Source organism: Cynocephalus volans, chromosome 1, assembly GCF_027409185.1.
Source record: "Cynocephalus volans isolate mCynVol1 chromosome 1, mCynVol1.pri, whole genome shotgun sequence".
NCBI lineage: Eukaryota > Metazoa > Chordata > Mammalia > Dermoptera > Cynocephalidae > Cynocephalus > Cynocephalus volans.
Genome location: NC_084460.1, coordinates 55,759,515 through 55,786,687, shown reverse-complemented (window position 1 = coordinate 55,786,687; position 27,173 = coordinate 55,759,515). Strand labels below are relative to the sequence as shown.

General features: G+C 49.8%; 1 protein-coding gene across 1 annotated transcript in view; it reads left to right on the top strand.

Moving 5' to 3' along the window:
* TAF4 (TATA-box binding protein associated factor 4) overlaps positions 1 to 27,173 on the top strand; it is a 76,433-nt gene that overhangs the window by 33,417 nt on the left and 15,843 nt on the right. The window contains exons 2-14 of the mRNA XM_063099850.1: positions 8,314 to 8,480; positions 9,948 to 10,067; positions 12,705 to 12,824; positions 13,674 to 13,796; positions 14,736 to 14,825; positions 15,405 to 15,650; positions 17,924 to 18,071; positions 18,591 to 18,705; positions 21,237 to 21,406; positions 21,796 to 21,926; positions 22,715 to 22,840; positions 23,620 to 23,676; positions 24,339 to 24,458. Of these exons, the coding sequence (XP_062955920.1) occupies positions 8,314 to 8,480; positions 9,948 to 10,067; positions 12,705 to 12,824; positions 13,674 to 13,796; positions 14,736 to 14,825; positions 15,405 to 15,650; positions 17,924 to 18,071; positions 18,591 to 18,705; positions 21,237 to 21,406; positions 21,796 to 21,926; positions 22,715 to 22,840; positions 23,620 to 23,676; positions 24,339 to 24,458 (1,733 nt within the window). The remainder of the gene's footprint in view (positions 1 to 8,313; positions 8,481 to 9,947; positions 10,068 to 12,704; positions 12,825 to 13,673; positions 13,797 to 14,735; positions 14,826 to 15,404; positions 15,651 to 17,923; positions 18,072 to 18,590; positions 18,706 to 21,236; positions 21,407 to 21,795; positions 21,927 to 22,714; positions 22,841 to 23,619; positions 23,677 to 24,338; positions 24,459 to 27,173) is intronic.

Genomic DNA, 27,173 nt, shown 5'->3' with positions numbered 1-27,173 from the left:
GGTTACTCTGGGACCTTTGCATTTCTGTAGGAGTTTTAGAATCACTAGTCAGTTTATACTCAGAAGGCTGCTGGGATTTTGATTGGGATTGCATGCACCTGCAGGTCAGTTCGGGGAGAGTTGACACCTTCCCTACTGAGCTTCCAGACCTGAAAACACAGTGCCTCTCTTTGCTTGTTCAGGGTGTCTGATTCGAGCGCATTTGCAATTTTTGGTGCACGCTAGGTTGAGTCGGAGCCCAATATCGCGGCACACGTCATGCTCCTGCTCCCGCGCTGTGCCTTCTCTGAGCTGGACGTGTCCCTGTGACGATGACAGAGACAGCGTTTGGCTGAGTGGTAGACAGCTTTTGAAAGAAAGATGCCCCATGTGCGTATCGTTGTAGCACAGACGCCCTCTCAAGGAAATGAAGCCTCCTCTTCAGGGAGAAGAGTGAGCTCTGGGTCCTGGAATGGACTTTTCCACATCCGAGGTTGTTGCCGCATGGTGGTTCCTGGTTGGCCCTGGCTCACAGCATTGGGGAGGGTTCAAATGTCAGGGTTACAAAGGGAAAAATGAAGCTGCAGACTGGGTCAGGCTTCAGCCTACCTCTCTCCACCTCAAAGAAAACCCCACTTGTGCTCATCTCTTTGGCCTTTTGTAGTGTGTTCACCTAGAAGCACGCTCCTCTCCTGCTTGCTGGTGGCTCCGCTAGGGGCTCCTGGGTGATTCAATAGGCTGAGCTGTGCCTGTAGTCACCATGGCCTTCCTCCCTTTCAAACCCCTGGACGGACAGGGACAGTGCTTCCCTCCCGCGGGAGGGCACCGGGACTTGGCAGCAGGGTTGGACAGAGCTCCTCGCGGATCCTGACACGTGTGTCTTGACAGCTTGGACATGTTCGTGATTGTGTGACACAAGTCAGAAAGAAGTGGGGATTTCTTACACTTGTGTCCTCAGTAAATGGAGGAACTGTGGCTGTATGTCCTTGCTTGTGCATTGGCTTTGCCCCCTTGCTGTGTGGGGTCTGCAGTCTCTTCTTGAAAAGAATTCTCGTCGTCTCTCTGATAGTCTGGGCTTCCTTGGTGGCCCCTGGCTTGCACACTCTCTTCTTCACCCTGCTGGACCCTGGGCTGAGCCTTTCCACCATGCATGGTCTGGAGCAATCTCTCTCCTTTTGCACTCCTCCTCCTAGGATTCCTGTTAATCACCTGTTGGAGCTTCTGAAATGATATTTTTAATTTTTTCATTCTTTCTTCCCAAATTTTCTTTCTTTTTTCTTTTCCTAATGTTTTCTGGGAGAATGCCTCAGCTTCATCATCTGGGCATTCTGTGAATTTTTATTCTGACTGTCACAATGTATATTCTCTGATTTTGAAGAGTTCTTATTTACTTTTATTAGCCCATTGCTTTGGTTCTGTATTGATGTGGAGGCTTTTCTTTGGCTGACGATTCTTGGGGTGTTTGCCATGTTGAAGAGGGACTGTTATTTGAATTGTGACTCTGACAGTAAGACAGCACTAGACATCCTAAAAACCTTTCCATAACGAAACACCCAGAAAGGTGGAGAAATTGGACAAATCTTCCTTTAAATGAAGCATTCAGCTTCCTAGAAAATAAAGGAAACTACTGGTGGTCAGAAATGGAGTGGGATGGGGCTGAGGCAGGAAGCTGTCAACAGAGGGTGGGCTGGGCTGGTGTCCGGCTGGTCGCATGGCTCCACGTCCCTGAAACTTGTGCTTTCTTACCAAGGTGCTGAAGAGCTCAGAGCCTCAGGAGGAGAGCTGGCACCGCGGGCCCTCAGGACCAGAAAGAGCCCCCCACTGGCCATGGGGAAAGAGGGTCCTCTTGCCTGTCCTAGGTGTTGGGAGGGAAGAAATGAACCCTCCCCAGGGTTGTCCCCGTGGGCTGGAATCAGAGCCATACCCCCTGAGTGACGAGATAGCCCAGGCTGTTGGCAAAGGCGAATGGAGACCCCTGTGGAGGGGGATACGCCTTTGACCTCAACCACACAGGATAGCTGCAGACAAAGCCCTCCAAAGACAAGCCGCTGGTCCAGCTGTGGGACCCTCGCGAAATAGCTGCATGAATGAGCTGGTGCAAGACATAAGAGGGTATTCTAGAAGCCAGGAGTAGAGCAGCATGTTATTATAAAGAGCAGGCAAATTTGAGAATGAAGCAAACAAGAGTTCTAGAACGTGGATTGCAGCTGGAGAGAGAATTAGGGGGCTGGAAGGCAGAGCTGAGCAAGCCTCACAGACAGCTAGAGATGCACAGACATGGGATGTCCAGCACCCTCTCCTGGGCACGTCAGGGCCACAGGCAGCCTTCAAAGAAAGGGGGAGCTGAGGAATGATGGTTACAGCTGTTTAGTGTTGTGGGTGAGTGGCAGGAGTGTACCCAGTGTGTGTGAGGTCCATGACAGTGATTAGGCTGCCCTTGAAGGAGCAAGACCCTGGGACCACAGCCTTTGCCCAGGGCTGTGCAGGTGTCTGTGCCCAGTTCCTTTGCTGCAGTTGTGCTGCTCTGCACCTGCCACCCACATCTGCATGCTGCGGGTGTGAGTGAGGTCCCCGTACACTTGTGCTCTCACCTCCTGCGCACATCTGTGTTCACAGCTCTACAGGTTTAAGCACTTCACCCTGTCATTTAAGAGACAAAAAGTTAGTTCACAGAAGAGCCATAGGAGTAAAAGTGGCACTTAGGCCATAATTTAGCTCAGCCCTAGCAATATCCTGGGGTAGTGCCACCAGGAGTCTGCAGGGGTTCTGCTTCTGCACAGGGCCCCATGGGGGTCGGGGCAGTGGTGTGGAGGGAGGGGCCGCTGGTCAAGCCCTGGCCAGTGGCTGCTCCACGGACTCTTTGCCTCTGACAAGGCCGTTGTGCTGCATAGCTGCGGCCTGGGACAGCAGGCTTGTGTCTGCTCCTGCCACCGCGTGGACCTGGGACAGTCTCTTGGGAAGCCCCCCAAGCTCTTTGGTGCAGTTAAGCAGTGCGCGGTGTTGCGGTGCTTGGAAGTGAAGCTCTGCAGGGGCATTTCAGGCAGGTTCTCGGCACAGCCCGCTCCTTCCTTATTTTGGCTGCTTTAGTGTCAAGTGTAGGGGTTGGGGGGGGGAGGTTCATCTTGCACAAATTTAATCGTGACCTTTCCTTACAGACTCTCAGCGCAGTCTGAGTGGCATTTTGTTGACAGGGGATATCACCTCGGGCCTCTCAGTGCAGTCTGAGTGGCATTTTGTTGAAGGGGACATCATCTGGGGCCCCTTGCAGAGCTGCAGGTGAGAGCGCAGGTCCAGTCCCTCTCACTAGGGTTGTCGTTCATTCAGCTGGTTGCTGTCATCACAGCCCAGGGGGCCTTCTTCTTTGAGTAGGTGCCCTCCCGGTCCATGGGAGCCTCTGCATTTGAGGGGCTGTAAACAGGTGAGGTAGTAGGGCATTGTCATCAGGTCAGGGGGGAGCCCACGGCTCTGAGCCCCACGCCCAGCAGTTGTACCTGTGAGCATTTGGGTGATAGTTAGACACTGGATAAAAGTGTTTTCCCACAAGTGGAGGTTCCCAGGCTGGAAATGCCTGTGGAATTTGCAGTGCAGCTTCGGATGCTCTACATTTCGGTTTAAAATACAGTAGAAAGTACGAAGAAGGCCGTGGCGCACTTGGTAGAGTGCTGCGCTGGCAGCGCGGCGACGCTCCCGCCGCGGGTTCGGATCCTATATAGGACTGACCCGTGTACTCACTGGCTGAGTGACGGTCACGAAAAAACGACAAAAAAAAAAAAATACAGTAGAAAGTGTCAGTATTGAAAGGATCGGAAAAACTATAACGTTGGGTTAGAACACCGGAGTTTATCTTGAACTGTGGTGCTTAAGGGAGGGTAGGATTCATTCACTTCTCAAGAATGGGTGGTGGTGCTCGGCACTGAGCCAGGGGGGTGGGGCGTGGGTCCCTCCAGAAGAGCTCATGGGGCTTGGAAAGCTCCTGGGAGAGGTACTGGTCCCACTGGCAGTAAGGTGGGCAGTCCCTCGGGGAGGCCCCTGCCTGCTGCTCCCTCTGCATTCTCAGCCTCCAAAATCTAGGTAGTGTTTTACACTGTTCATTTTTTTTTTTTTTGTCTTTTTCGTGACTGGTACTCAGCCAGTGAGTGCACCGGCCATTCCTATATAGGATCCGAACCTGCAGCGGGAGCGTTGCTGCGCTCCCAGCGCCACACTCCTCCCGAGTGCCCCACGGGCTCGGCCCTTACACTGTTCATTTTAATCTTAAAACCTGTGTTTTTACAATAATGAAAAATAGAAAATAGCCTAAATCTTCACCAAAAAGGAAGTTATAAGCACGTTTTGGGTGAAATATTATTTAGCCGCTGAAAATTATGTTTTTGAAGAATGTTTAATGACATGGAAAATGTGTGTAAGAGGTGAGAAGAAAAGAACGCGAAACTGAGTGGCATCAAGTGGTCTCAGTCGCCTTCACAGTGATCAGCACGCACATGCTTATGTGCACACACGCAGGACAGAGGCTGGGAGGAGACACACAGCTGTGCTAACCAAAGGAGAGGGAGCTTCTGGAGGCTCCTGCTTTCCTTGCACTTCTCTGCATGTCTCACATTTTCTGGAAAGAACACTTATTTTTGTACTAAGAAAGCTACTACTGTTAGAAAGAAAAGCTTGGTTGTTTTTGTCTGCCGGGTCTGGGTGCATCATGGCTACTGCTTGTGCGTGGAGGTGGGGCGGCCTTGGTCAGCAGGCAGGTCCTGGCCCTGGTTCCTGACCTTACCTGTGAACCACCTGCGGTGCCCATGCCCCAGCCCTTCTCTGTTTGTCCTGGAACTGACCATCTTGGCCTGAGGAGGAATCTCTAAGGTATTTTAAGTGGAAGTTGTGTTTCTTGTTTCCAGTGTGACCTTTTCCTCCCAATGTAGGGGCTGGAGGAATCAAGCCCATGGGTGTGTGTCTCTCTGGAGGGCCCTCTTCACTATGCTGTGGGATCCTATGTGTATTTGTGGTGGGGTTGACTGATGTGCCAGGTGCTGTCTTCTGGGAGTTCTGGGACAAGTTACTCTGCTCGCTGACCTTGGTGTCCCTGTTTGTAAAGTGGGGCTGGGACCACACCTGCCAGGTATACAGTGGCACTTCTTCCCTGGGCAGCTCTCACAAATGGCGCCTTGCAGAAGTGGAGAGAGGTGGTGAGCGGGGGCGGCAGGAGTGCCGATGCTTCTTGTAGATCGTGTGCTTGTGCTGCCTTTAACCCTGGTGGCTTACTTTTTCATGACCTTTTATCTTAAATTAGTTTATTATATTTTGAGAGAAAGTTGTGTTTCTTTGCATTTGCATGAAGGGATACTGCACAGTTACTTATCTGCTTAGATCCAGAACTGTGGTCACGTCACTGAGACATGGCACTTGGTACCGCCGTTGGTGTTTTGACTGTCCTCAGGCTGACATGGATGTCTGGCTTTTCTTTTTGTTACATCCAGTGATTGTAATACACTAATCAGGGAAACAGACGAGGAGGAGTCCCCAAAGACAGTGCGCTGTTTGTTTGAAACAAACTTCAGTCCTGCTCAAGCCATGCTCGTTTAGTTTGGAATGGCAGCTGTGGCTATTCCGTGGCTAACAGTGCCTTATATCCAGGTCCATCTGTGTTTTCCTGCTTGTCCATTTAGGGACCCAATCGGGGACATTTTTAATGCCTAAGAGAGGTTAAGTTGTCTGCCTAAAGTCACACACTCACTCCTTGGCAGGGTTTTTGATTCCTTCCCCACCCTTTGCCCTCACCATGGCGTGCTGGCCCTCACCATCGCCCATTGGCTCTACACCAGGCACATTTCACAGAAAGAAGTGTGTTTCCTTACTCTTGTGTGAAATCCAAAACACCACTCCACTTCTTTAGAGCCTGAACCACATTGCTATTTCATGAGTACTTATTTTTTAAATATTCCTTTAAAATTTTCTGGATGTAGTTTTTTAAGCAAAAACATTTCTGATGCTTCAAATGTATATTTATCAACTTCCAGGTGAATGGGTTTCAAATTGAGGCATTGGGCCACAAGTGCATCACAGCCTCATTCTTGGTGCCCACCATTTGCATGCTGTGTGCTCCTAAGCCTGCATTGATTACGGGCTTCTTAGAATTCTTGAGGAGGAGGAGCTGGGGTCCCTGAGTGGGTGAATGAATGGCTGGGCTTGGGAAGATGTATCGAGGGATATGTACCAAGTTTCCTCTTTTGGGATCTGCAGCCCAAGTGTGTACTTGGGTGGATAGGCGTGCTCTCCCTCGATGGCTTACACCCAACTCTGGCTGGTTCCAGCTGCCACCTTGCCCGAATCTCCTTTCCTGAGCGATGTGCATGCCCAGACGGGCGTTGAACAGAGACTTGATTTCCATGATGGAGCCTTGAGGCCACTTTCTTGTCGTTCAGGAGCTCCCAGGTTTTGGAGATTTCAGCAGAGTTATTTGCAGCAGCTGGGTTTTTGGTTTGTTTTATTTCAGCATGGTTTTTTTTTTGAAAGGGATATTTTGGAGGGAAGCTCTCTGAAGGGGCGTAAGTGTGGCTTTTTTGGATCAAGAATTTTAGACTTGAGCCCAGGGAGAGGTTTTGTGTTATTTTTTGATATTACGATGGGTTCTCAGAGAGCCTAGATCCCACCAGCTTCAAGGACTCTTCTAAAACTTCTGAGATCACGCCAACTCTCCTCTATCCTGTGAGGAAAGAGCCCGATGTCTGTGTGTCGTGATGACGAACAGGCTTTCAGGTCCTGCCTTTTTTTTTTTCTCGAGAGTGTCATTTTCAGTTCACCCTAAAGGGAGGAGGGGGAGGCTGCAGAACACAGGCCGCAGTCACTGGGCCCGGCCAGCTTGGGTGTGGTGACAGGGACATGCAGGCAAGCCTTGCTTCTCATCCATCCTATTCTCAGCTGGGCCGAGTCACAGTGCTGGGCAGTCTGCTGAGTCTCCGCTTGAGAAAGAGCACGACGTCCATGGTCCTCTCACAGCTCTGTTACCAGCTCTGTTGTTGGGAGTTACGTGTAAAGGCTAGATGTCGTGGTACTGCTTCTAATGGAGTTTACAGTATCACTGGTTGTTGTCTTTTTAAGCTAAAATTAATGCCAAACCTGACTGGTAGGATTTGCTTTCCCATGATTTAGTTCAAGCACCACGAAGGATGAGAGGCTCTTCTGTTGCAGAGGGCCGCCTCTTGCCCCTGCTGTGTGTCGTGTGTGCCCAGGCCAGCCAGAACAGTGCTGCCTGTGCCACCTGACGGGCTCCCATGAGGCTGCACAGGCCCATGCTTCTGTTGGTGTGGATGTCACAGAACACATGGGGGGACTTTTGGCTCATGGGCTGTGTGGTTGTATTGTGTACATATGTATGTATGTGTGGTGCGTGGGCTATATGGTTGTGTGTGTGTGTATGTATGTTTGGCACATGGGCCATATGTTTGTGTATATATGCATGTGTGGCATGTGGCTGTATGGTTGCGTGTGTGCACATGTGTATGCATGTATGTGTGGTATATAGGCTGTATGTTTTTTGTGTGTATGTACGTGTGTGTGTGGCATGGGCGCTGTATGGTCGTATGTATGTATGCACGTTTGTGTGGCACACGGGCTGTGTGTGCATGCATGTATGTGTGGCACACGGGTTGTATGCTTGTGTGTGTGTACGTATGTGTGGCATGTGGGCTTTGTGGTTGCATGCATGCATGTACATTCGCATGTAGAGTGTGTGTGTGTGTGTGTGTGTGTGTGTTTTATGTGTGGTGCATGGTTGCGTCTTCTAGGCCACAGCCTGGCCAATATGGACAGTGAGACTAGGCAGGGCCCCCAGCACGTGTGGGCATGTTTTCAGTGACTTGCAGACACAGAGGGGAAGTGGAGGCAAGGAGGTGGAGGCCTGCTCGAGGGTGAGGACTCATGGTGCTGACAGAGGTGAGGCCCATTCCTGAGGCCCAGCATGCGGGAGCCATGGTGGGGAGAGTGTTGGCTGTGGACCGCGTGCCAGGCTCTGTCTGCCTCTGTAGAGTGGGTGTGTGGTCGATGGGGGGCCTGTGGGGCTGACGGTGGGTGGGGGGAGCAGTCGTCATATCGTCTGCTGCCTGGTGTACTTATGAAAGAAAGGCTCGGTGACCGTTGAACTCCACAGTCGTCTATAGCATTTTGCAGCTTTTCATTCTGGGAACCATCCTCACAGGCAGGTGTGTTTTGAGTGCAGCGAGTGTATGTTTCACAACTTCTTGTGTTTCCTTCTCATAGCCCTCAGCTTCCCTTGCCGAGGGCCAGTGCCTCTGTGGACATGCAGGTGGGGTACGCTCCTGACACCAGGTCTCCTTTGTCCCCCAGGAATGGTCCTCGTGCGGAGCGAGAATGGGCAGTTGCTCATGATTCCACAGCAGGCCCTGGCGCAGATGCAGGCGCAGGCCCACGCGCAGGCTCAGCCTCAGACCACCATGGCCCCCCGCCCTGCCACCCCCACAAGTGCCCCTCCTGTCCAGATCTCCACCGTACAGGTGAGTGCACACGTGGGCCAAGGTGTGGAAGCCCTGGAACTCGGACCCCTTCCCCTTGATGCTCCCTGTCACTGTGCACACTGGGGAGGTCTGTGGGGGCCGGAGGTGTCCTGTGTGAGTGAGGAACAAGAGGTGGGGGTGGCATCTGGCCCACAGACAGGGATGGGCCCAGCGGTGGTGCTGGTCTCCTGTCCTCCTCTTGGTGGCAGGACTGTGCCCTGCTCAGGGGAGCCAGCTCCTGTGGCCAGCACATGTGGCCGAGTGGGGTTAGAGCAGACACTCCACGATTCTCTACCCTGGCTGCTTTCTTTCTGTGCTTGTGGCTTCACCTTCCTGTGCCTCAGTTTCCTCACCTGCAAAGTGGACATCACACTAGAACTTAGCTCGTAGGACTGCCGTGAAGACCGAGTCAAGATAATTAAAGGGCTAAGAGCAATGGGATGGAGTGAATGCTGACTGAGTGCTGGCTACTGATACTTGGATGCGCATGAGAACTTTACAGGGTTGTTTTACATAGACCCTCCCACTCCACATTTAAGCCTCGGGGTTACAGATCCTGACTCTGAGCTTGTGGTGGAGAGGACTGATTCTGATGCTTAAAAAGCAAAGTGCTGGGACGCTCCTCTCCCCAGCTGTGCTGTTCCTTGTCCAGTGCCTTGGTTTCCCCCTGGGCCATCCCCCACACACATTGCCTGTTTCTCCTCTGTTCCGTCTGTGTCTGTGTGGTGCTGTCATCCTGCCGTTTTGAGCTGGTCGGCAGGTTGGTAAATAAAGTGAAGATGAGAATCGTCTTGATATGTGATCTGAGCTGCGTTCCCTCTGGAATTCATGCCTCTGTCCTGTGGATTCCTCCTAGAGACTAATACCATACCCCCCCAGTCTGAAATAGTGCAAAATGGGGTCTTCAGGGTCTTCAGTGTTCTGTCCGTGTGTAAGGTGCAGGTGTCCAATGCTCGTGGTCGCGCTCCAGCGGAGATCTTCGTATTACCATCTGACCGTCAGCGCTGGCGCCACCAGTCTCCCATGCCAGCAACATTCAGCTGGCTCAGGACTTGAGGCGTCTTCTGCCCTGGGTCAGCCACCTTTTTTCCCCTTCCGCAGCACGGTGACCTGTCTTTCCACTCAGGAGACAGGGCTTCCTGGTGCCTTTGCTACTTCCTTAGTGCTTGTTAACAGACTCACAAGAGAGTATCGTAGGCCTGAGTTTCCAGATGCCTGCATTCTTTAAGGATCACATTTTATAGACTTTGATATTTTTAGTATAGCATATGAAAAGATTTTGATCATACACTTTTACTTTGGTGAGAAACCTTCAGGATTATGGTGGCTTCATTGAAAGTCCTGAGTGAGTTTGTGGACCTGCTTGAGTGCACTGGTTATACCTAAGGATTGTTTTTTGTGTACAGTGGACCGGTGGAGATTCCTTTTATTGTAGCTTGTTTTAGGTGACTCTTGCTAATTTTTCAGGCACCTGGAACACCTATCATTGCACGGCAGGTGACCCCAACTACCATAATTAAGCAAGTGTCTCAGGCCCAGACGACGGTACAGCCTACTACAACACTACAGCGCTCGCCTGGTATGCAGGTAAGAAAGACAGTGCTCAGTGGGGGCCAGCAGAGTGCAGCTCTTCTCTGATGCACAGACCAGGCCTTGCAAGGTTTTGTGTTGGACACTAAGTTGAACTTTGGGAAGAAGGCTGTCCATGAAGAAAGTGCTTTCTCCCTGACTACCAGCACAGGATAGAGCAGGATTCCTTTTTCTTTGGACCTACTCAGAATTTCGCATCAGCAGAACTTTATAAAACTTCCCACTATGCTAGAAGTATAATTAAAAATATCACCTTTTTAATATTTGGTTGTAAAGCATCTTGGAAGCAGAAAAAGTCTGAGGGGAGGACAAGCATGTGTGTCTGTGTGGATGTGGCCCTTGCGTGGGTGGTAGCTGTCACCTGAGTACTGTGCCCAGTGGCCTCCCCACCACTCCACACACATTGACCTGCTTAATGTTCAGCAATGACCTCGCGATGCAGGTCATGACATAGGTGCCATTCTTCTTTTCTTGTTGGTCAGAGGTGTTCACACATGAGGTGAGCGAGGTTCCTGCACCCCGGCTGCCACATCTCCCTGCCTCCCTGCAGCCTGTATCCTTGGCTAGTAGTAAGAGCAACTTCAGGGATGTTCCACATCAACCTGGTGGGTTGTTGGTTTTTAAAAGTGTTCTAAGCTGCGGGAGGAGAGTGTGTTCTGGGGCAGGTGCTGGCCTCTCTCCTGCTGAGTGTTGGTGCTCCCGCCAGCTCCGCCTCTGGCCTGCAAGCCAAGGAGAAAGGTTTGTGCTCCGGCCAGGCTGGCCTGGCTGTCACAGAAGTAGAGGTCCAGGAGGGGAGGGGCTGGCCAGGAAAGACACACCTGGTTAAGGAATTTTGGCAGTCAGGTGGGAGCAGCCAGAAGCGGAGTGGTTCAAAGGCTTCTCCTATTCTCACGGTGCTTGTGAGCATCCGTTATAAACCCATGTCTCTATTGCATTAATTGCTGTGCAGTCCCGGAGGTCCTGTGTACCAGGAACAGTACCCAGATGGGCTGCTGATTTCTCTGCAGTCTGTGCTGCGGTGCTGCAGGGTGGGCGCTGCTCCCTTTTCCAAAGGAAGAAACTGAGGCTGGTGGCAGGTAGAGGGCTCCTTCCATTCTTGCTGGTGGCTGCAGTGGGTGAAAACAGGTGGAGGAGCATCTCAGTCCCTGTACAAGAGAGCAGCACTGGCCTCCTGTGCATGCCAGGAGGTGCTGAGCCTTCCGGAAGGGGTTCTCGGCCCTGTGTTCCTTCTGTTTGGTGCATCTGAATTTCTGGTTAGAGTGATTTTTCTGACAGTGAGGCTCACAGTCAAGTTTTTACATCAGATGTAGTGGAAGATACATGTATCAGAATAGACTGACACAGTCTCGATATCCAGTTGAAAAACTATTCATCGTATTTATCTAATCAGTAGATGGAATGTGAGGGATCGGCTGCTCTCTGACCACCCAGAGACAGCTGCTTACTTTGCTCTGTTGAGCTTTCTTCCTTTGCAGTTTTTTATTTGATGTTATATAGTTACAAAAGTAATATGTGCTGTTATTACAAGTAAAGGATACACAGTGTCCCGCCCCTCTGTGACTGGTGCTGGAAGCCTGTGGCATAACTTTGGGAAACCTTAGAGGCCTCTGGAAGCTGAGCAGTTTCCGCTAGTGATGCTGCCTGGAGCGCACCTGCCGGCCCGGGCTGGCATTGCAGGCTGGAGCCAAGGACTTGCAGCCACTGCTGCTGCCTGCAGCCATGGTCAGGCCTCCACTGCCCTCTGCTGGCAGGAGTCTCGGAAAGGAGTGTAGAAAGCCGCAGAACGGAAATGCAACGGCTAGATTTATGAATCAGAAAAGTACTAATTTAACAAATCAGTGAATATTTGCACCATGATTATTCATGTAAAATGGAAATGTTAGGAATTTGACCAAAGGCCTGTCGTTTGGGTTGCCTGCGCTGCCTGCTGTCTCCCTGCTGACTCACTTAGCCAGAGTTCATTTGTTTAGCAAAGTGGTACCTCCCTCCTTGTGGTTTGACTGGTACCGATGACCCCGTGGGTTCTCAGCTCTGTTCTGAACACCTCCCTCCTTTATGAGGCTTCCTGACGGGACTCACTGTTGCGGAGCAGAGGAAGGTTGGCAGGGGAGGTCGAGGGGAGCCAGGGACCGTCCCGCCTGCTGTGGTCCTGCGTGGTCCCCTGAGTGAGTGGCTCTGGAGTTGTGACCATTCTTGTAACTAGCCTCCCTGTATGAGAGGGGATGATGGAGTGAGAGATGGGGACCTGGTTTGGCTATTAAGGCAAATTTATGCTGGTTACCATGTGACTTTTACTCTCGACTTCTGAAAATTAGGTTCTTTCCAGAGGTTGGCTTCGTTTCTACCAACTTTTAATGCAGGTGCAAAATATGACTTAGGTGCTCAGGACAGCAGTCCTCAGAGGCGCTGGTCTGCCTGTAATGCCGTAGGCCACCTTGACTGGCTTCAGTGTGTGTGTCCCGCCACTGCAAAGACTCTGGCAGGGTGCCGGCAATGGCTGGGGGCCCTCAGCTGTTCAGAGCTCCCCACCTCTGCAGGAGCCTTGTTTTCTTTCCCCAGATGCAAGGCTGGTGTCCACTTGGCCTGGTCCACTTGGCACGAGACGCACTAACATCATGTTTTGGATTCTTGTAGCCTCAGCTTGTTCTGGGTGGCGCTGCCCAGACAGCTTCACTTGGGACAGCGACAGGAGTTCAGACGGGGACGCCTCAGCGCACGGTTCCGGGTGCGACTGCCACCTCCACAGCTGCCACGGTAAGAGCTGCTTCTCCCCTCAGGACCTTCAGAGGCAGCCTGGCCGTTGGTCACTGGCTGGGAAAGTGAGCCTTGCGACAGCCCAGGCCACTGTCTGGTGTGGGAACAGTTTGGGGCCGTATGTTGCGTTCCGGCTGACTCAAAGGCGTGGAGGGGAGCCGCAGCCTCAGCCATGCGAGTGCGTGGGGACCTGCTATTCCCATGCAAGGTGGGATCTGAGGCAGTGGCCTCTGAGGGGCAGTGGGAAGGGGCCCCGATCTTTCTGCTTGAGGGTTTTAGGTCGGCGGAGTTCTACAAACAGCAAAATCCCAAACAATCGCATTTGAAAGAGTCACACACATGGACTACACGGCACTTGCAGCCGTGAGATAGCAGCTTATGCATTTGTGTCCACATTCCAGCGCGGGGTCAGACTGTATGTGAGACTCACTTTTTTCATGTTCCTTTGCGAAGTGTTTTTTATCATTCTTAGTAATTGTATCGTCACTTAACTCCTTCTATGTTCGTGTAGACAGGCATCAGTTTGTCTTGATGATAAGCTGCGTGGCGAGCATCGTTTCCATGTTTGTGGCTCTTTATGTAGTTGCATTCCTGGCGTTAAACTGCTGGGCTGAGTGAGGTGTGAATCGTGGTGGCCCTTAAGTGACACGGCCAGGTGTCCTCAGAGCAGGGTCCGGTTTGTACCCATCAGCAGGCTGTGAGAGTTAGCACATTTTATTGAAAGAAGTTTAGAGAAGATATATGCATTTATTTGTACATATACATATTTCAGTTAAACCAAAGGCTGTGGTGAAAATCTGCCTTTTAAGACTTTTCCACTTATATATATATTTTTTTACTTTGATCCAGGAAACTATGGAAAACGTGAAGAAATGTAAAAATTTTTTATCTACATTAATAAAACTGGCTTCATCTGGTAAACAGTCTACAGAAACAGCAGCTAATGTGAAAGAGCTTGTACAGAATTTATTGGTAAGAAAAGTTTTGTGTTAAATTTCCTTTCCCTTAGAGCATGTTGAGTGTGACGGCTGTGGCTGCTGAGTCAGGAAGGGCTCTGGGCAGCAGGAGAGGACACCTGTGGCAGGTGGAGCTGTCAGAGGTGTGTGTGACCGCCTGCAGAGACCTTTCTTCCTGAGCTTGGGTGTTCTGGAGGCTTTGCCCGGTGGCTGTGCAGTGGCCCCCCTGCCCCGAGCCTCGCTGTGTGAAGAGCCAGTGCCCAGATGGTTCTCTGAGCTTTGCCATTTTCTGTTGTGTTCACGCTTCTCAAAGTGTCCACATGAAGAGGGCTTACCTGGTGTCTGAAGAGGCTGCCTGCCTTGGTGGGATGGCTGTGGTGGTCTCCAGCAGCCAGTTTCTGTGGGCTCTTCTCCAGCTGCGTGGCCACGTCTCTGCCTCTCCCAGCGCAGCCGGGTGCTCGTCTTTCCCGCCTTTGCACCAAACTTCCTCAGCAGGATCACTCCCCAACCTCCCTCTGTGTGGATTGCCAGCCCTCTGGTGCCTTGCAGGTGTCACGTGGGTGTCTTCTCCTCCTGAGAGGCGCCTGACTCCCAGCTGGGCTGTGGCGCCCTGCACTCCCAGCACTGACTTGGATAGTGAAGTTACTTTAAAGCTAATCTGTCTCCTAGCAAAGTGAGCATTGCATGAAAATGGTGCTCACAGTAGAGACGAGAGGCAGACCAGCGCCCCGCCCAGATGGAGACCTGGTCACCGGCTGATGCCCTGCCACAACTGTGCCCGGAAAGCCTGCCCCACTGGGGTGCCAGTGTGTGCCGCCTTTCCCATGTATTCTGACAAATGAAAGAGTGGGCAGGGTACTAGCTGTAAAACATGAAACCACAGTGATGCTGAACTACGATGTGTGTGCACGAATTTTATTTAGTGCAGAATTTCAGTATGGATTTTATTTTTAAGGATGGAAAGATCGAAGCAGAAGACTTCACTAGCAGGTTATATCGCGAACTTAATTCTTCACCTCAACCTTACCTTGTGCCTTTCCTGAAGGTAATTCTGACAGTTGCGGCACTGCAGGCAGGGCCTGGTGTGCATGCGTGCGCACTTTTGTGTCCACATGCACCTGTGTCCCCTGCCTCAGGGAAAGGTTCAAAGTGCCCTGGGGTGGTGGGATATTGGGTTTTCTGTTTGGAAGAGGCTTTTCTGTAAGGCGTGAGCCCTGACTGACCCTGGCCATGTGGCTGTGTTGTGTTCAATGGAGGAGGCAAGGGGATCAGTGAACGGTGATGGGGAGGGGATGGGGCGGGGCCTACCAAGGGGGACTGGGGGCTCAGCAGTGTCAGGCTCTCCTGGATCACCACTGGTGTCACCACATTTCTAAAAGTATTTTTAAAATGCTGCTTTTTTTGTTGTCTGTTCTTAAAACAAAGTTTAGATGATTCTTATCAAGCTTAATCCTGCTTGGTGGGAGGTTGGCATCTGATATCCAGAGATGTGTACTCAAGAGTATAGAGCCTGTTTTATTTAGCTCAGGACTTTTTCTAAAGTGTGGTATTTCTGAATTTTTTAAGAAAGGAAACCCAAGCTTTTGAGCCACCCCTGACTCCTCATGTCTGTCTTTCCACCCAGAGGAGCTTACCTGCCTTGAGACAGCTGACTCCAGACTCAGCAGCCTTCATCCAGCAGAGCCAGCAGCAGCCGCCACCTGCCTCGCAGGCCACCACCGCGCTCACGGCCGTGGTGCTGAGCAGCTCGGTGCAGCGCACGGCTGGGAAGCCGGCGGCCACCGTGACCAGTGCCCTGCAGCCCCCCGTCATCAGCCTCACGCAGCCAGCACAGGCTGGCGTTGGCAAGCAGGGGCAGCCCACACCGCTGGTATGGAAGGCGCGCTCCTCGCCCGCTGCTCCGCAGCCCGGCTCCCGCGCCAGTGCTCCCGCCAGCCTCTTAAATAAACCGGCACGGCTCAGAGAAACCTTTTTACAAGCATGCAGGACAGCTCCTGCTAGGAAGAAGCTTGGGTATTCTCTTAAATAGTTAAAATATAAATTAGAGGTTGAGGCCTATGATTTTGGGTTTATTTCTCAGTAAAATGAAGTAGGCATATTGTTCTTGACCCACTGGTGTGTCTGTTACCTGTATTGTTTGGGGGTTTTACTGGTTTAAGTGGACACAGTGTGTTTTCATAATCTTTTAGACAGATGTTCTCTGGGGTCAGGCGTGATGGCCCAAATGCTGAGAAGCAGGCACACGTGTGTGACACAGGCACTGGGGGGCAGGGGGCTGGAGGCTGGCTTGAGGCAATAGTTTGCATCGGGTGCTCTCTGCAGGCAGGGCTGCGAGCTGCTCCGGAGTGGCTTGTTTGCTGACAGTTTGGACCTGGCTTCCTATGTCTGACAGTCTTGATGTCATGCTCCATGGCTAGACGAGGGCATCTTGGCTACATGTACTCTCATTGGTGGGCAGAGTGGGTTCACCACATGTAGGAAGGCAGGGTTTTTCTTTTAAATGTCAAAGGAATTTTGTTCCTCTAAGGACAACTTAGGAAAATAAATGCAGGCTCCCTAGTCTTCAGTGGTGTGTTGTATAGTTACATTATGATGGTGCTGAAATACCATGTGGGCAATTGGAATGTACAGGGGTGTTGAGGCTTCTGCTTGGGTAAAGTTTGTATTTGTTTTTGCCTTGACTGGCGGTGAGCACAGGGGAAAGTTGTAGGGAGGGTTTTCCTTACCGAGGCCAGGGGAGTGCAGGCTGAAGGCCCATGGTAATGATGGGTCTCCTGATGATGCATCTATCATCGGGTGCATGGAGACTTGCTGTGTCCTTTGCTTTAGTGTAGCATGAGGATGCGGCTGTCCTACTCAACAGTCAGCGGGGACTGATTTACCCAGAAGATGAGTTCTCTTGAAGGAGAACTCTATGGGTAGTCATTTTCCTTGCAAGGTGTGGACCTCTGGTGCTCAGTTGTGTACGTGGCCCTCGGTGTTCTTTCTGTGAACGGGTGCTGTGTTCAGCAGTGGGGCACTTCTGTGTTTTGCTGCCCTGGCTTTTGCTGGGCTCTGTGTGTCTGTGCGTGGGGGCTGCAGCGTGCCTGTGTGGACCTGTCCATCACCTGCACTCTCAAGCCTAGAGAGAGATGGAAAGTGGGGCTTTTCCCTGAGTTTGTGGCAGACCCTTTAAGTGGCAAAACCTGGCCTGAGCTGCCTGAGGCTCATCCTTTCTAGTGTGAATGCTCATGTTTCATTGCAGGAATGGTTCCATTGCAGGCCACTACCCCAGCCCTCTCTGAGTGTCTCATAATACAGGGCATACCTGCCAGAGCATCTCCGTAAAAGGTAGAAACCAAATTCTGAAGGTTTGAGGCAAGGCCATGTGGGTTTGAACCATGTGGTTTTCAACAGGTATCAGTGATTCTGGGCCCCAGCTTACTGGGGCCAGGGGCCAGAGTGCAGGAAGTGGTTAGTCCTGCCAGCTTTTGAAGCCCGCTGTGTGCCTGGGGTAGGAGTGAAAGACCGGACAGCAACAGAGCCAGGCAGCCCTGCGTAAGGGGGGCTCGGCTCCCAGAGTGTGTGGCTTGAGTGTGGGCTTGTGAGGGGATACAGGAGCAGCTGTGCTGGGTGGCGGAGGCCTTGAGGGCTGAGTGCAGGGCAGGACTGGGGAAATCAGCTGCAGCTCCGGTGTAGAAACATTCTATTTTCCAGTGGAAAATTCAGAAGAGGGAAAAACACTTGACCTGTAGCCACCAGGCAACAGTGTCAACTCTGCTAATGTTTGGGGAGCAGGTGTCTGCTCTTTGCCGGGTGGCTGAGCTGAGCAGCTCTTTGCTTCATTGCACGGGCCCTTTAGGCACTGACCTCATGGCTCATGTGCAGCTTCCAAGCAGCATATCTGCCCAACATGCTCACCTGTGTTATGGCACCTGTCCTATCTGACCCCGCCCTGGTGTGGTCGAGGCCTGTGTGGTCCTGGGGCTCACCAAGGCTGGGCTTCTCTACTGCCCTGGGCTGAGGCGCACATGGGGTCTTCCTGGAGCTTTTGCTTGGGGCCAGAGCCGGGGGGTTTCAAGTGAAGGGAAGAGCCTCCGGTTTGGGGCCAAGTGCTTGGTGGCTCCTAGGGAGTGTTCACCACTCTCTGCTGCTCTGCCTCAGGTGATCCAGCAGACCCCGAAGCCAGGAGCCCTGATCCGGCCCCCGCAGGTGACCTTGACGCAGACGCCCATGGTTGCTCTACGGCAACCTCACAGCCGGATCATGCTCACCACGCCACAGCAGATCCAGCTCAACCAGCTGCAGCCAGGTGAGGGGCTTGTCCCAGAGCAGCCATCAGTGGGATTCTGTTTTATTTCATTATTTTAAAAAGTGAATTTAATTTTATTTTTATTGTGGTAAGATACACATAACATAAAATTTACCAGCTTAACCATTTTAAGTATATTATTCAATGGCAGTAATTAAACATTTACAGTGTTGTGCAACCATCACCACTGACAATATAATTTTAAAAATTAAACATAGTGAAGTTAATATAAAAAAATGATTTTAAAAGTTATATGTTTATATTTTAACCACTGTTGGTTTTTTTATCATTAGTCATTTCTGTACTTAAAAGCATTGATGAAATACAGGAAAATAAGTACTTGAGAGATACAGCTTTTACTTCTAACTGTAATTTAGAGTTATCAGTCTGAAGTTTTTGAAAACTTTCCTGTAGCTGGTTAGGAGAGTGATAGTTTTTCTCTTGGCCCATAAAGTACCAGAGTTAGTAGTTCAGTGGCGGCCTCACATGGTTTCCCATTGTGTGTCTTTTGCTCTGTAGTGCCCGTGGTGAAACCCGCAGTGTTACCTGGAACCAAAGCCCTTTCCACCGTCTCGGCACAAGCAGCTGCTGCGCAGAAGAATAAGCTCAAGGAGCCTGGGGGAGGCTCGTTTCGGTAAGGAGTGAGCCTGTGTGCACTGGGAGAGAGCGGCCAAAGAGGAAGGAGAGTCCATGATTGGTGGTTCTCCATTTTCATCGTGGGCCTTTCCCAGTGGCACCTGGCAGCTAGCAGCTTTGAGACCATGGTTCTTCATACTTGATTTTGATCTTATGTCCTTGCGGCTCTGTTCTTCCACAGAGTTAGCTCAGAAAGGTTTCCTTCATATACATAGTAGGAAAGTAAATCAACTGGTTTTTTATATGAACTAACAGAAAATTCGTCTTTATAATTGCGCAAAACAGTATTCCGTGTTCATCACAGCTGGTAACATACACTGTCTTGCTTGCTGTGCGTTCACCCTTAGAACCTTCAGGAATGCCGTGCTTAGCTTCGGTCTCTTGATGAGCAGCTGTTCTGAATATCAGCCCCAGGCAAGGAAGTACTTCTGGGGAGATGAGTGATAGAACAAGCTGCAGAATGACTTTTATTGTGATGAAGCCATGGGAAAGTGTGCCTATATCAGGAAGTTTTGTGTGGCTCCTCCCTTCCCAGACACTGCATTCCTAAAGGCGTCGGGCCGGGCAGGGCGTGGCTGGGGAACCATGGTGGCCTGAACTGGAGTCTGCCCAAGCAGCATGAGGTGGGTGCTGTGCCCAGGGCAGCCCCACGGAGGACCGACACCCGGGTGGGGTGGGGAGGGAGTTATACATATACAGATCAAAAAGGTAAATATATCGAGGCCCACTGTGGTTTCTTACTGTCAGAGACAGGTGATGGAAATATAGCAGAAGGAATAAACCAGAACGAACATTGTGGTGCTGCATTGAATTGGACATGTAGACAGAAGTGTGTGGATTTCAAAGTACATGGATGTAGAAATAAGTACAGATATGGATGTGAATTCCTATCTTTGTCCACTGAAGGAGCCTTGGAACAGTAACCCCCAGTAGTAATGAGTACACTTAATGCTCAGATCTTGTCTTCTGAAAACCACTTTCTACTAAGTGACAAGGGCTCTGTATTAGTCAGTCTCTGTTGCTTATAACAAAACACCTGCAACTGGGTAATTCATGAAAAAACATTTTTTGCTTACAGTTTTGGAGGCTGGGAAGTACAAAGTTCAAGGAACACAGCTGATGAGGGCCTTGTCCTAGTAGTGGACTACAGCGACTCAGAGCATCACATGGTGTATGGCAGAGCAGAGAGAGAGCTAACCTTCTCAGTTGGCTCCTTTTAGAGCCATCAGAACCACGCCCATGACCACCATTATTAATCCAGTCACTGTGTCAGGATCCTCACAATCAATGACCTCTTCACTGATTGCCCCACCTTTTAGTCACCATACTAGGATTTCCCATCCTCTTACTGTCACAGAGACAGTGAGGATAAGGCTTGGGGGACACAGTTCAGTCCCTATCAGACTCTAGAGAAAAGGCTGCTTCTAGGGCAGGGATAAGGAAAGCATATGCTGTGCTTAGACCATCTTGCCATATCAGCAGTGCTCAGGTGGAGGGCACGAAGTCCGCTGGGACAGCTGGTGCCCATGGGCCGCGTCCATGTCACCATGGCAGTGCGAGTGTAGACTGCATAGGGACTGGCAGATTGTAACCATCAGCGACGTGGAGCCACGAGTCTGTGTGGGTGTCAGTCACTGAGTACATGCATGAAATTGTGAGGAATGGGATGTGTATGCACTTCAGAGGAGCTCCCCACAAGACACAGATCACACGGGGGAGATGCCAGGCAGGACCCCCTTGCCCAGTGCTCAGAGTGCACATCAGTAAGGGAACACCAGGATAGAGCCCACCTGTTGGGAGGTAGTGTGACTTGTGGGCATCCCTGTCAGGGACATGTAGCCTGCGTCACGCAGAGACAGCTGGCAGGGAAAGGCTGAGGGTGTTGCAGCCAAGGGAGACTGAAGAGGCATGACAGCAAAACTTGGTATGGGACGTGGATGGGGACCTTCTTGCTGGGACTGTCATTGCACCCAGGAGCGTCTGAGGAATGGCTGTGGTCATGGACTGCTGTTCAGGGTGTGGCTTCCACGGTGCCCCTGGTTCTGCAGGGGGATGTCCTCATCCATAGGAAACGTGCGTGGCAGTTCTGAGTCGTGGGGTGTCAGGCCAGCACCTTATTCTCAACTTACTCTGTGGTCTTTTTTTTTTTTTTTTTTTAAATGGTTTCATGTGGAACAAACTCCTTGAAGCAGTAAGTGTTCTTGGTTTTTGCTTTCTGTGGACTTATATTGACTGTGGTTGAGCCCTCTACACAGATCTGTGTATAAAAACTCAATTTTGGCTTCAATCCCACACAGCTCTGCCTGTAAAAGAGAAGATTAATTTTCACATAGGGCAGCTAGACGGCTTCTTTGAGACGAGGGTCACCGTGCAGTGTGGGGGCTGGGAGGACACGGCTGGTGTGGCACTGTGTGCTTTCTGCAGGGGGTTCCCTGCCCTCAGTTTATTGCCCACCAAGTCAGAACCAGCTCGCAACTCCTCCTGATGGATTCCTTCTGCAGTAGTAGTGGCCTTTTCTTCTTTCTCAAGGGATGATGATGACATTAATGATGTTGCTTCAATGGCTGGAGTGAACCTGTCAGAAGAAAGTGCAAGGATATTAGCTACAAACTCTGAACTGGTGGGCACGCTAACAAGGTCCTGTAAAGACGAAACCTTCCTCCTCCCAGCGCCTTTACAAAGAAGAATATTAGAAATAGGTAAGCCTGTACTTAATAATTGTCACTAGGATTTGTAGCTCCACATGTGGGGTTGGTGTGTGCTGTGACTTTAATAAGGATTCAGGTGAACGTTCTCCTCTGCTGTGGCGGCTTTGCTGTTGGAGTGGGTGAACTTCAGGTGAACACACCTGATACCATGTTGTGTACTTTGCCCAAGTTGTAATTTCCACGTGGTCAGTGGTGATGGCTTTTAAGTTATGGAAGTATGGGTAGACCATTGTCTTCCACCTGCTGGCCTGCCTGGGCCGCCCTCTGATGGAGTGCATAAAGAAGTAACTGGTGGATAAGAGGGGAAGAAACAGTACAGTAGTGAGGAAAGAAAACTGCTCAGATGATTGTAAAGTGTCTTTTTATTGCCCAACTTTCAGGTAAAAAACATGGTATAACGGAATTACACCCTGATGTAGTAAGTTATGTATCACATGCCACACAACAAAGGCTACAAAACCTCGTAGAAAAAATATCTGAAACTGCTCAGCAGAAGAACTTCTCTTACAAGGTAATGGGCTGTGCTCCTGAAGAGAGCATCTTTCTGTTGTTGATTCCTGATGCTGTGCTGCCCGGAAGCCATCTTCCCACATCCAGGTGGAGGGCGGGGGTGTCCCCAGTGCCCCTGTGTCCATTTTAAACTTGTTTTGAATTTTTCGCTGAACTAGATTTCCCTGGCTAGGGAAGGGGGATGGGGACCTGCAGGAGGATGCTGTAAGGGATTTTACCTCCTGGAAGGTGCACCTGTTCAGCTTGAAAACTATGGAGTCTTCTGCTCTTATTCAGTCCTGGGGTTCCCAGCACTTGTGGGCGCCAGCCCTTCCCCTGGGCATGAGCTGAACCTGTAGACCCCATCCTCATGAAGCACGTTTTCAAGGCCAGGTTCGCCTTCCTCAACAGTCCCAGGAGCGCCGTTCTGGAGGCACCCGGAGCAGCCAGGAGTGGGTACAGCTGCGTGAGGCAGGTGTTAGCACCTTCAGAGCAGCATTTAAAATAAATACACTTGGCTGCTGTGCTTCAAAATGTGTCTGTGTTGCTATAAAAAAAGTAAATGTTACTTTAAAACTATCAGGTAGTATCAAAGTGTATAAAACAAACTCTCCGAGCCACCAGAATAACCATCCTGAGGCTTTTATGTCTGGTTTGAACACGCGGGCCCTCGGGGTGCAGCGTGGGGAGGTGGGAGGAGGTGGGCTTTGCTCGGTGCTGGAGCTGGAGGGAGGGAGTCATGTGCAGAATGCCCGGCATGTTAGGTTGGGCTCCTGAGTTTATACAGACAGTATTTTTACTGTTTTGCAGGACGATGACAGGTATGAGCAGTCAAGTGACGTCCGGGCTCAGCTTAAGTTTTTTGAACAGCTCGATCAGATCGAGAAGCAGCGGAAGGACGAGCAGGAGAGAGAGATCCTCCTGCGGGCAGCCAAGGCAAGTGCAGGCGTTGGCAGGGCGTCCCGCTTGCTGGCCACCCATCTTGGGCGCCCTGTCCTCTGGCCACCCGTCTCGGGCACCCCTGCCCAATCTGCTCACCTAGACTCTCGGGGTTTCTGGTGGCTGACCCATGGTTGTAAGTGGAACTACAGAGAGAAGCCTCGCACGTGCAGCATGCCCCAGTGCACAAGCGTGAATGCTTGAAAGGTGGGGCACCTCCCATTCCTCTGAGCACAGCCACCCTTAGGTGTGAAGGGTGGGTGGGGCGAGCCCCTTGTGCTTATCAGACCATACTTTACGCTCACGTTGCCCTTCACTCTAGAGAACATTCAGAGCAGGCATGGTGCGCCTCCTCATTAACAGAGTCAGGAGAGGTTGTGGTACTTGGGGGGCTTGTGCTTTGGTGATGGCCAAAGGCCAGCCCTTCCCCCACCATCTGTGGGGCAGGACCAGGACCTGGTCTAGAGACCTGCCAGGCTTTGTCATGGCCCAGCATCATCATGTTGCAAGCCAGAGGCCTGCAGTTGGTGGACGTATGACAAAGGCTATATCTTATTTCTTATCATATCCAAATGGGGTTGATTTTCTTAAGAAGAATGCTTTTACCATGATGTGCAATCTAAATGTTAACTTTTGGCTATAAGCATTTAAAAATTTTGATATGCATTGTCTCATATGGCCTAGATGTTACTGTATAATGAATAAGATAGCATTTTTGTTAGATGGTAAACATGTTTAGGTCATGACTTTTTTTTCCCCCTACCTTTCAAAAATAGTCTCGATCCAGACAAGAAGATCCAGAACAATTAAGGTTGAAACAGAAGGCAAAAGAGGTAAGTAAGCTTTTTCAGCCACAGACTATTCACTACACACTTGAAAATATGTTCATAACCAACCTAAATGTCCAACAAAAGAGAGAAAGGTTAAGAAAACTGTGGTATTTCTGTACAACAGTGTTTACTTAGATATTTAAAATGTTAGTGAAGTTCAGGTAATACTGTGTCAAAGGTATTTTTCTGTGCAGTTTGTATCCTACTTTTATTTTTTATTTTATTTTTTTTCTTTTTTGTGACCGGTAAGGGGATCGCAACCCTTGGCTTGGTGTCGGCTGCACTGCGCTCAGCCAGTGAGCGCACCAGCCATCCCTATATAGGATCCGAACCTACGGCCTGGGCGCTCCCAGCGCTGCACTCTCCCGAGTGAGCCATGGGTTCGGCCCTGTATCCTACTTTTAAATTTGGTGACTTCTCTTTGGGTGGCATTTAGTCTTTATAATTTTAACTTGTTTATATTTTCTGAACATTTTAAGATGAACATCTGTTGCTTAAAAAAAATTATTTTTCTGATTATAGAATATGCTTACTGTTAAAGTCAAAACATTAAAGAAATTATAATTTAGGAAATTTCAGAAGACCCTTTGGTACATATGTATCACTTTTGTAGTAAGAGAAATGGTGCAGGAAGTGACCCTCCTCCTTTCCTGTCTGTGTAAAAGATGCAGCAGCAGGAGCTGGCACAGATGAGACAGCGGGACGCCAACCTCACTGCGCTCGCAGCCATTGGGCCTCGGAAGAAGAGGAAAGTAGACTGTCCGGGGCCGGGATCAGGAGCAGAGGTACAGGAGTATGTTGGCCCTGAGGTCTGGAGGGACCTTGGGAGCATCTTAGAGCTGCCGTCTTTAGGTAGACAGATGGGCACGAGAATTCGCTTTCTCACCATGTGCTGTCGTCTCACCTTCCCTGCAGCATTGTTTCACATTCCATACTTTACCTTCAAATCAACTTGTTTGTGGTATCACATGAGCTGCAAGTTCTCTCCATAAGGAGGTTTGATCACCATGGTTTTCTATGATGAGGTTTAGACCGACTTTGAAAAGAATATGGGACATGATAAGTCTCCATATTCTCTCTGAAGAATGAGTTACAGGGGTAACTGCTGACTGAAGAGCGTACGGGAGATAAGCCCATGGCAGGATGATGATCCATAGTATAAAGGAAAGCAGTTATTATGTGTTTCTGTTTGTCCAGATTTTGTTAGTTTCTTATCTTCTTGTCATATTTTTTACTCTAATAGTTATAGACCCAATAGTAACATATTATTTTTGCTTTAAACTGTCAATTTTTTTAAAAAAGTAAATCATAAGAAGAAAGAAAACATAGTGTTCTATATTTACCTACTTACCTAGCTACCGTTTCTGGTGCTCTTCAGTCCTTCTCTCAGATCCTTGGTTTTCCGTCACCATTTCCCTGTGGCATGAGACAGCCTCTAGCATTTCTTGTCGTGCAGGTGTACTGGTGGATTCTCTCAGCTTTTGTTTACATGAAAGTGGTTGTATTTCACCTTCATCTTTTGAAGGATGTTTTTTCACTGGTTATAAAATTCTGGATTGATAGTTTGTCATCTTTGTGTAAAACTCTCAAGGTATTTTTCCAGTGTCTCCTGGGGTCTTGCTGTATTTTTTCCCTTGTTCTTTGTATGTAATACGTCACTTCTCTGACCATTTGGAGGCTTTTAATCTTTGTTTTTCAGAAGTCTGGTCTGTGTTGTTTTTAGGCGTGGTTCTCTGGATATTCAATCTACTTCAAATTCTGTCTTCTTCATGTTTTGAATACTTTGGCCATTATTTCTTCAAGTGTTTTTTCTGTTTTAATCTTTCTTCTAGAGGGACTGTGGTTACGAGTGTATTAGACCTGTTGGTAGCGCCCCACAGGTCTTTGAGCCTGTGTTCATTTACTTCAGTCTCTTTTCTGCCTGTTCTTCAGACTAGAAAATTTCTGCTGATCTACTTTCAAGTTCCTTGACCTAATTATTTGCTGAATTTCCCTGTCTCTTCATTTATTGAGACCATATTTTCCCACAATTCTCTGAACTTATTTATTTCTTTTTGTGGGATTTTTGGCAAGTGGCTGGTACAGGGATTGAACCCTGGACCTCAATGTTGTATTTATTGAAGCTGCTTTATGAAGTTTTTGTCAAGTTCAGCATGGGGCAGTCTCAGACTCAGTTTCTGTTGACTGCTTCTTTTCCTTGACTGTGGATCATTTTTTCGTGTTCCTTTGCATGTCTAGTGATGGTTGCTTGAATGCTGGATATTGTGGATTACACGTTGAGAGATTCTGGATTCTTATGTCTTCCTCTGAAGATTGTTTATTCTTATTTTAGCAGGCAGTTTGGTTACTGTCTCATCACCTCGAATTTGTGTAGGCTTTGTTTCTTATTTTGTTAGTAAGGATGTATGGAAAGTCTGAGATGTTTCTCAAGCCGTTCTAACTTAGCGGGACTCAACCTGCAAACACTGTCTTCCCTGTCTAGGCTTGGTTTTAGGCTTTGTTACAGTAGGTCTTATTCTAGGGTCCTTACTCTTAGGAAAAGCCTTTCTGTCAACTCAGCTGGATGCCAGGAGCGTTAACAGGTCTTGTTGCTGGGCAGGCTAGCCTCCAGCACCTTTGGCTCCTTCCCTGGTACTCTGCCTGACCTTTGGTATCTTGGTTTTGCTCTCAGCCCCACAGCATCTGCTGTCTCCTGTACTTTGGCTAGTCTTGGCGTTCTCAATGGTGTGGATGTGGATTCTGGGACAGGATCAGGGCAGTCACCTTAATAGGGTGGTGCTCCTGCCAGGGGCTGTTGGAAGTGTGTGGGCCTAGAATGTCCTGGGACCTCAGTGCTGCAGCTCGCCTGCCCAAGCACCAGCAGTGACCCCATGTGCAGCACTCGCCTGGTGTGGAGAGGTGGTGCTCAGGGGTGAATGGAGACTGTGCTCTTGGCAATATGGCATTCTAGAGGTTTGGAGGAATCCCTGTTAGTACAGTTTAGGTAAAAATGCTAGATATAAATGTGTATGAAGAAAACCCAAACAGACATCATTCATAAATATATGTGTGAGCTGTAGGCAAAATAGGGAGATTCTTTGGTGGATCAGAAATGTGAAACACAGATTCCTAAGGCTCGTGAGGGCTCTGGCCAGTGTGAGCACAGGCTGTTGGCCCAGGGCGGGAGTCAAAGCCGGGGTGTTGTTCTAAGCAGGAACCTTGAGAGGAGACACTTCCGCTCTTCTGCCATTTGGCTGCGTAGGGTGTAGTGCATAAAGGACAGGCAGCATGAATGCTGGAGTGTTCCTTTATTTACCCAACTTAAGATAACGAAGCTTATCTTAAGATAAAACTTCCTTTGTCCTTGGAAGATGACCAGTGTTTTTATTTCCTGTTTTTTCAGTTAAATCACCATGAACTCATGGACTCAGACATAAGTTGGTGGTTCCCAGGTCACTGCACCTCTCATTTTTATTGCAGTTCAGACTGTGCCGTCTTTGGCCAGTGGAGCATCTCCAAGT